We start from the raw sequence: 10,001 nt of genomic DNA on the forward strand, positions 1-10,001 counted from the left end.
GTTACTTTGTAATTTTATTTTTTTATTTAAAATATTTTTTATACCAAATCAACTTTCTTTATTAACTTGCATTTGTTATTTTCTTGTAGCTCTTTTATATAAGAAAATAAGCCCTCTTTATTATTACACACTTGTACCTAAACATATTTTTTCAAAAGATCATAACAATCCATTAGATTAAGTTTGATTCTATCAATTGGTTGATTTCAATGCCATATAATGGTGATAATATATACACAAGCACAACACACACTATATATTGAATTACAGACACTAATATATTTCGTTTTCTTTGATAAAGTATGTACGTATATATTTGTGTTGGAATTAGCAGGTTCAGACGACTCTCTTCAGCTCCGCTACGACCCCTCTTTCTTCTCTCTGTAAAACCCTAACTCACCAATCAATCGATTCCTTTAACACGTCTCTCTAAATCTCTCTCTCTCTCTCTCTCTCTCTCTCTCTCTCTCTCTCTCTCTCTCTCTCTCTCTCTCTCTAATCAAAATTGAACTTTCCCTCTTAACTCTTCGACCGATCTGTTTCTCCCAAATCTCTCAACTCCGCATTTGATTCGATTTTTCAATTCTTTCCCCCTGAATTTAACATTTCTTAATTCAAAATTCCTAGGGTTTTTGTTGAATTTGTTAGGTTGTTTTAATTAACGGAGTAGAGCGGCAAGCAAGGCTGGCGATTGGTGCCGAAGGCAGGTGATGGCGGATCCGCCATATGTCGGCCCACGCACACTAACTTTTGTTGAATTTGGTTGTGTAGTAAATTTGAGAAGAGAAGAGTGGGCCCTACTTTGTGAGCTACGAGAATGCTGAGTGTGTTACGGGTGCATCTCCCGTCCGATATTCCGATCGTAGGCTGTGAGCTCACTCCTTATGTGCTTTTACGTCGTCCGAATAAGGAAGTCATTTCTGAGGATGTCCCTGAGTCTGCCCCTGTTGACGGCTATTTCTTGAGATACAAGTGGTCAGTTGCTTTATTTTTTGCATTGTGTATGGATTTAAGTTATATACACTAACAGTGTAAAAATCTGACTTTTGACCTTTCATAGTAGGTGATAAGCATTTTTACCAGATTGTCACTTAATGCTTATCACGATATTTACCTACAATTATGAATTGTCTAATTAGTACGGAGCCTAAACTCCGTATTAATTTCACTGTACTTTTTGCCTTGTGATTTGAATTTTTCGGCTACTGCTTTGTATGAAAAAGGGTTACTTTGTGGCATATCTGCTTTAGCATTTTGTATTCTGTACTGTTTAGTGTGTTAGTGTTTGAGGATTTGTAGCTAGTAAGTGGAATACTAATTGTTTGAATTGATCTGAATATGTGATATAGTTGGAAATAGCAAGCTGTTCTAGGGTCTCCTAATCTTTTTATGGATTTGCGTTTCACTTGGTGTGGAATGGCATTTTTCTTTTGAGGGTGGGGGTGGGGAGAGGGTTAAGTGAGTGAACTGAAAGCTGTATACTTTTGGCAAAAAGAAATATGTAGGTTGAGGCTTTCTTATCCGTACAGTGGCCCCTGCCTTTAAAGAAAAAGGTTATGTGTCTAAAATCCCTGCCGCCACTCTCCTTCAAGTGCAGGAAGTATGGTCTGAAAGTGCAGCTTGGATTCGTTTTCTGTCCTAATATATGATTAAAATACCATGATAAATGTTATCAAAGTCTAAGCTCCATTTATGAGCTATAAGGTACAGTTTGCTTCACAAACTAATGAGTGTAGATCATTGATTTTTGAAGAGGACAAAGCTGTCATGGCATATTTTCTAAATCACATAGCTTAATGAAACTTTAAAACGTTGTGCTGCAGTGCGTTTTACCCATTGGAGCTTCATGTGTATGGTCTTATGGAAGAAGCTTCTAATTCAAGTTTTGCTTTGCTATTTTCAACTATTTTCCCTTTGATAGAAAGACATTAAATTTAGCACAAGTCACTAACTTCAAAGGCATTAGATATAGCAAAGATCAAGTCTGCTCATTGAGAATTTGCTCCCTCCGCTCCATCTTATGTGAAGATGTTTTCAAGGGCACGAAATTTAAGAAATTAAAGAAGAATTTTGATGTGTAAGCCAAACAACACTTCACTATAAAAGCCAAGCTTTTTCGGAACCAATTTTTATGTTATGTTATAATATATGTTCTCTATAATAGCACTTCGCTATAACATCCAAAATATTCGGAACAAACGAGGCTGTTATAGAGAGGTTTGACTGTATGTGCAAAGTGCCTAAATTATAGTGGTGGTGAGAGTTATGATGAAGCTCATTTTAGTTGTGGTGAGAGTTTCATATGTCTTTTCGTTTTCTCTCGTTAAAAAAAAGAATGAACTTTTATATAAAGTGGGTCTAAGTAGTCATTAAGGGTAAAATGAGGATGCTAAGATTAAATAATTTTCAAAGAGAGAAATGTGTCATTCTTTTTGGGACAAACTAAAAAGGGCAAGAGAGAGTATATTAGCAAGATATAACTGTGGATATTTCTTGTTCTTACTAAACGTTTGTCCTTAATTGGACGTGGAAGAAATCTATGTATTGGAAGATGAGGTAATTGATTATGTCAGATAAAGGATCTAAGTGCAGTAGGGTTGTCATTATTTACTCAGCATGAATACGAGCTCACTAAACACTCACAATTCATTTTCTAATATTTTTTCCTCATGGTATTACCTTACCTTTAGAGAAGACGCCCATCTGGATCTTGTTGGTAGACTCAAATATCCCAATTTCACAACTTCTGTAGCTGTATTAAAATGTTAAGAGTCAATCATCCTAGGTGTTTTAGTTGATTTCCTGATACCCCATATATCTTGTATCTCGTTTGTTAGAAATTTATAGCAAGTACATGTGTTTTATGGTCTATACGTTTTTAACTTGTTGTGGTCCAAATCTCTTGGTAACTGTTGCTTGAAGCACTAGCATTCAGTGAAGTGGACCATATGCGAATTGAAGAAAAATAAGTGCTATACGTGTGCTGTTAAAGAAACAAAATGCTACTAGGTGCAGTTATTATTGAGCTATCTGTTCCACAGTCAGCTTTGTCTTGATGTGTAAAAACATTAACATTTACTCAACAGAGTGCGAGGGTGCAATGAGACCAGTCGGCTTTTAGCATGTCTATGCCAGTTTGCATGCAGTGATTTGATACCGACCTGTTGTTTAAGATTTATATTATGTAATTAATCTAGATTTTTTTCATCAGTTAGGAATCATTTAATATCTAGTAGTCTATTTGTGAAAGGAAATCCTAAAATGCTTTCAGCAATAAACCCAGTGGGCACAATTTGGCACCTGCGATTGCTTCACCAGTTTTGTTATTTATGCTTGATGTATGATAATTGTAGCAAGTTGGCGGAGTTTGTTGGACTGGAGCACCTCTTGTTTGGCACATTAAACTTAGCACTTTCTCCATTGGTAACTGTCAGTCAAAATGTTTGTTCCTTTGTGGTGCAAGGATAGCAATATTTGTTAGTCATGAGAGGGTGTACTTGGTTAGCTATTGGGACTACGTAGTTTAATTTTACTGGCAACTAAGAAGCTCTATACCACTTCATCTTTTGGGACAATATATTCTTTGTTGTTCCTGTGGTTTACTACTTCTATACGATGGGTTCTTTTGCAGGTATCGTATACAAAGTGATAAGAAAGTCGCCATCTGTAGTATCCATCCATCTGAGCAAGCCACATTGCAGTGCCTTGGGTGTGTGAAGGCCAAAATCCCTGTCACTAAGAGTTACCATTGCTCACCTAAATGTTTCTCAGATGCATGGCAACATCATCGTGTTCTGCATGAACGTGCCGCTAGTGCTGTGAATGAAAATGGAAATGAGGAGGAAGAAATATTTGGACGATTTAATAGTACTGGATCTGGTGTTATAAATTCAAGCTTGACTTCTTCGCAATCAAGTGGCAGCTTGGCAAATGGAACCGCACCTTTATACCCTGCAGCAGTAACCCAGAGAAATGGCGGCGAAACCTGGTTTGAAGTTGGACGGTCTAAAACATATACACCAACCGCAGATGATATTGGTCACGCACTTAAATTTGAATGTGTTGTTGTAGATGCAGAAACAAAATTACCTGTTGGACCTGCTAGTACCATATTGACGTCCCGGGTGATTCCAGCTCCATGTCCAACTCCACGTCGCATGTTTTCCGTTAGTGGAGTTGATATTCCCGGACATCTGGATTTAGATGGTCGATTGTCTTCTTCAGGAACTTTCACTGTGCTCTCCTACAATATTCTGTCTGAAGCATATGCGACAAGCGAATTATACAGTTATTGCCCCTCTTGGGCTCTTGCTTGGACATATCGTAGACAAAATTTATTGCGTGAAATAGTGGGCTACCGTGCAGACATTGTTTGTCTTCAAGAGGTAGGGAGTAATATCTAATATTGGGAATTTCATTTTTAAGAATGGGTTATTTTTACAAGTTCTGTAAAGGTCAAACTAATTTCAGTATCTTGTGATGGGTAATTTTCCTAATTTGCTCTTTACTCAAAAAGATTCTCATTTTCTTCCCTCAATGAAATGATAATTTTGCTTTTTTGAACTTGATTGGCTACTAAAGGCAGCTTCTCATTATTCTCAAAAAAAAAAAGAGGCAGCTTCTCTCATCAGTTAAGTGTTTTATATTCTTAAATAAATTAAAATACAAGGTTACTTTTCATTTAAAAATATATAAGGGTACTTTCCATTATAATTTTGTGGAATATAGACATGTTACCTATCTCAAAAAAAATTGTGGAATATAGGAAGTACCTAAGAAAAGGAGGAAAATACTTTTGTGTCATTGCTGTATGCTTCAATTTTCAGGTTCAAAGTAATCATTTTGAGGAATTCTTTGCTCCTGAGCTGGATAAACACGGTTATCAAGCTCTGTTTAAAAGAAAAACAGCAGAGGTTCGTTCTGCTCAATGTAAGTTTTGCATTTGCGGGCTTTTTGAATTTTTAAACCATCCTACTCTTCTCATGTGCAGGTGTTTAATGGGAGTATTAACAATATTGATGGCTGTGCTACATTTTTCCGCCGAGATAGATTCTCACATGTTAAAAAATATGAGGTACGATGAGTGGAGAAGGCCTTTATTTTTTTATAGTAGAAATGATGCACTTGTTTCATAACAAATAATAATCACATGCTTCATTTGCAGGTCGAGTTCAATAAAGCTGCACAATCTTTGACTGATGCTGTGGTTCCCATTGCCCAAAAGAAGACTGCATTAAATCGTTTGGTTAAGGTATCTTCCTGAATTTTTCTATGGTTTATCTTTGGACTGTCTGAATTTAAATTCAGAACTGGCCTATTATCTCTGACGACTTCTCTTTAATAGGATAATGTTGCACTTATAGTGGTTTTGGAAGCAAAGTTCAGTAACCAGGGGGTTGACAACCCTGGGAAGCGTCAACTAGTTTGTGTGGTAAGGAGTCTGATTTTTTATTTCATCTTCTTCTTTAGCACTGTGGTAAGGAGTCTGATTTTTTATTTCATCTTCTTCTTTAGCACTGAAATGTTCAGTTTATTTCTCTCTGAAATAAAGGACTTGTCTTCTCATAGCCCCATACTATGCTGGCAACTCCAATTTATCTATCATTTCAAGTGACTTTTGCTCTTCTTTTTAGTTGTTGACATCTTTTGTTTGTACAATTCAGGTTGTTTGTTTGATGGATTTTCTTACTGCTAAGCATACACTGCTCTTGCTACATGCATTAGCTAAAGAAAATTCAGGGATGCCTAAATGTCCAATGTCCCACATACATTTATGTTGTGAGCCTAGTACAATGCGCAGACAAAATCATTAGCTGATTATACATACCATCTCAAATCCACTAAATTCTTTTCCCTTTAGTCAATAAAATTGCCACTAGGAAGTGTAATGCTGACGTCTGACCTGGAAAAATGTGAGCAGGATGTAGAAATTGGACCCATATAGAAAAAGGTTATTTGTGAAGCATTTATATCTCTAAAAATGGTTATTTGTTAATGGATTTTTTAGGTTAAAGCATGTTTTTGATTTAGAAGGTTTCATGTACTGAGTTGGGCACCATTTTTGGTGTCTGCTTGATTGGCTGTAGATATAATGCACTATGCTATGATAGGTTGGTGAAAAGTCCGTGTCATTTAACTCCTATGACATTTCGCTGCCCCTTTGTCTTCATTTCATTTTTTTGGCTGAGGTAGCTTAAGGTTTCTCAACTGCTGTAGATTTGTGTCCTCTAATTTTAGTAATCCATTTTGGGATTTCAAGTGCTTTATTCCCTTTTTATAAATATTATTTGCGATTAAAATTGTCATAAGCTGAAGAAAGATGAGAAAGCGTTTGGTGTATAATCTTTTAGAACCTAAGCTTGAAGAAAGTTGGTTAAAGATGAACTATCAAAATTAATGTGGACTTTGAGGCAACCTAAGTGTAATGGCCCAGTCCCAGCAACCGAGGTATTGTTCGCTTTGGCCCAACCTTTAGGCCTCATGGTTGTTTCTCCTTGGGCTTTAACCAAAAGGTGCCTCAGTGGTTGAACCCTGAACTCGCCCTTATATGCATCTAATGTTGTTCTCCTCATTCCGATGTGGGATTTTCTTAAGGCAAGCTTCACAACGAACTCGATTTCGAGTTGAACCGCCAACAGTACGTGGGCTATTATACAAAGCCGCCCAATCACTTTTGTAAAATAGCTTCCTTACAGTTTCTCGTGTCTCTGGTGCAAACTCATTTTAGAATATGTATAAAGGACTCTTCATTCGTATATTATGAAAAACTCTAGTAGGGCTAGGCCTCATGCTGTGTTAACTTGCAGCTGCGCAACCTGTTCAACCAGTGGTTCTGGTTCTCTAAATTACAACTTGCTATGTTATCTCACCCAATTTTCTTCTTGTTTTTGCCTAAGTTGCTCCGACACGGCAGTTTAGGTTCAACACCTGTGTCGACACGACACTAGTATGGGATCTGTACCGGCTTTGGTCAAACAATTTTGGGTTTGACCACGACGGATGGAAAAATTCGAGACGAGATACAATTTGATTCCCGAAATCAGAACCAAAACTAGGGTAAATTTGAAAAAAAAAAGCATATCTTATCTAGGAAATCAATCCTTTACTTATCTACAACTTGAGAATAAAAAAGAAATTCATACTTTACAAGCTATATGTAAGTATTCCACAAATTTTTTCATAATTTAGAGATATCTTTATAGTTTTATTTTTTTGAGTTATTTTTAGCCGGATCCCCGCATCCGTACTAGGATCCGTATTCCTGAATCTTAGAATTTACATCTCAAAGGATCCGGCCTCTAGATCCGCACCTGTGTCGGACACCCGCACTCGTGTCCGAGCAACTTAAGTTTTTGCCCTTGGTTGCTGCATTCTATGTACAATTGAAATGCGTTGAAAAAGAATATATGATTTTCTGATATCGGATAGGCAGTTTGGAACAGATGCTTGGATAATAGTAGGCCCTTTTAGATCTTGCTCCCTTTAAAGAATATTAATTCTAATTCAGCTCCTTTCACATATCTACCATAGAAGAAGAATGCCATTTCCAATATGTTCAGTGAACAAGTTACGCATCTGATTGACTTGTTAATATTTGTGGCCATGCCGTGATGAATATTTTCCTGCTTGAGTTTTTCTTTTCGTTAATAAAGTCAGTAACACTGATAAGTACCTCTTGTGGAATGTCAACGATACATCATAGAATTTTATATTCCTGGGATGGCTTAAATGAATGTAGATCATAATCTTTTATCCAGCTGATGCATCTAATGAAATTACTCCTTCCATTTCTGTATGCAGGCCAATACACATGTAAACGTTCAGCAAGAATTAAGGGATGTCAAGCTTTGGCAGGTTGCTATTCAATACATTACTTATAGGTCTTTCCATTCTTTTTTGGTTCGCAACTCATTGGCTAATTTGTTTTACTTCTCAGGTTCACACACTTCTTAAAGGACTTGAAAAAATTGCTGCCAGTGCTGACATCCCAATGCTGGTCTGTGGTGATTTTAACTCGGTACCTGGAAGGTGAGTTGCTGTTCCCCCAAGCCCTCCCCACTTCATAGAAATAACAGGCTGGAAAATTCCCATGCTGATGTGAAGTTGTTATAATGCAGTGCTCCTCATACACTTCTTGCTTTGGGGAAAGTTGATCCAATGCATCCAGATTTAGCAGTGGATCCTCTTGGTATTTTGCGTCCACCTACAAAGTTAACACACCAGCTGCCATTGGTAAAACTTCAATAACTTTTGGAAGGCTTCCATTACCGTTCCTGCTTCTCTGCCACTGTCTCTTTTGCTTTTCAATCTCCACATCCACCTTTTCCAGTGTCGATATGTTTCCTCCAAATTCTCTTCTGTTTCCAAGAGCAAAACTGAAGCAACTAAATTCTGTATTAAGCTCTGCAAGATATATTAAAACATTTCTTTTGTTGTGGCATCCTTCTCTGTAGGTTAGTGCTTATTCATCCTTTGCCAGAATGGGGGTGGGACTTGGACTAGAGCAGCAAAGGAGGAGGATGGATCCTAATACCAATGAGCCCTTGTTTACAAACTGCACCAGAGATTTTATTGGCACTCATGATTATATATTCTACTCAGGTATAGCGGAAAGTTCTCTCCAATTGAGTTGACAATGTATTTGTTACTGATGTTTTCATCATAAAAATATTTGGATGATGCAGTATTTGTATGTCTTTAAAGGAATGTGTCATGAAGGCTAATATGTGTGATGGTTGTTCTTTCAGCCGACTCATTAACTGTTGAATCTTTATTGGAGCTCTTGGATGAAGAAAGCTTGAGAAAAGACACTGCACTTCCTTCTCCAGAGTGGTCGTCTGATCATATAGCACTCTTAGCTGAGTTTCGCTGCAAGCCTAGAACTAGACGCTGATCATGGGTTTGTACTCTTTTCCTCGTTATCTAAACATATCATTTCCTTAATTCAATAACTTAATGATTCTTCCTTTGGTGTGAGGGTTGCGGGGGGAGGGGGTTTGGTGGGTACCCAATTGAGGAAAAGTAAAGGAGAAAAGGATCTGTTGTCTAGTTTGATTGAACTACAACTGTGGTCTTGATCCAATGATTTTATAGTTAGGACCGGCCTAGTTAAGTGGCTGGGAAATGGTAAACATTAGGCTTCTGGCCCCAGGTCATTCAATTGATAAGTGCAAATGTTATTCGTGTTACCGGAAGTGTCCATTCGTGTTTTGCCATCAAGTGATGTGAGTGGGTCGAAAATTATTAGTTGAACAGGTTTGCAAGCAGCATGCTGTTGATTCTATTGTCAGTAATGGTATTTGTGTTCAACTCGATCAATTTCATTATGCAGTGAATTCTAATTTGTTTTTATTGTTAGGGGGTAACTGCCTTCAAGTTTGTACATCTGTTTAAGGCTGGCTTTATTTATGGGTTAGCTTTGTGTTCTGCATTGTGTCACTAAAATTTTTGGGAGCATTAACCTTCAATATCAATTTGCTACAGGTCTTGCTGCAGGATGAATCCAAAAATAGAAGCAGAAACAATTACAAGGATTAAAGATAAGTTATTGTAAGAATAGTAGATGAGCCGCCATGTTCTTTTTTCTTTCTTTTTTTCCCGGTATCCCTTGATGGTATAGGTGTTGAGCTTCTTTGTATCATGCTACCCTTGATCTCATAGAAAAATGATGATAATGTTTAATCTTATTACCTTTCCCAATTTTAGAAACATCTCTTACCGTGTCTACCTTTCAATTACCTTTACGGGCTGCTTCAACATTTGACGACTAGCTACACTTAAAAAGCTAGCTTTTTTTTTTTTTTTACTTTACCGGCCCTGAACATTTCCAGAGGGTCCGACATGCCAAGAGTTACAGTCTAGTGGGTTCACTTCGTTGACCACCAAGACTTACAGTCCAGTGGTTGTCTATGGGAGTCTCCCACAAAATTGGTGCGGTTCAATACTTATTGTTCTCCTCTCTTTCCCTGATCCTCCATATAATATAATAGAATTAAGGAAAG

At 37.3% G+C, this 10,001-nt stretch overlaps 1 protein-coding gene across 1 annotated transcript; it reads left to right on the forward strand.

The window, feature by feature from the left end:
* The first annotated feature begins 258 nt into the window (after positions 1-258).
* Positions 259-9,710, forward strand: LOC107761103 (carbon catabolite repressor protein 4 homolog 1). Its single transcript, XM_016579269.2, has 12 exons — positions 259-975; positions 3,632-4,385; positions 4,827-4,913; positions 4,991-5,074; positions 5,165-5,251; positions 5,345-5,431; positions 7,801-7,854; positions 7,937-8,028; positions 8,118-8,232; positions 8,454-8,601; positions 8,748-8,899; positions 9,484-9,710. The coding sequence occupies exons 1-11, from the start codon at positions 818-820 to the stop codon at positions 8,891-8,893; spliced, it is 1,812 nt and encodes a 603-aa protein (XP_016434755.2). The 5' UTR covers positions 259-817; the 3' UTR covers positions 8,894-8,899; positions 9,484-9,710.
* Positions 9,711-10,001: the final 291 nt, after the last annotated feature.

Source organism: Nicotiana tabacum, chromosome 15 (genome assembly GCF_000715075.1).
Source record: "Nicotiana tabacum cultivar K326 chromosome 15, ASM71507v2, whole genome shotgun sequence".
Taxonomy (NCBI): domain Eukaryota; kingdom Viridiplantae; phylum Streptophyta; class Magnoliopsida; order Solanales; family Solanaceae; genus Nicotiana; species Nicotiana tabacum.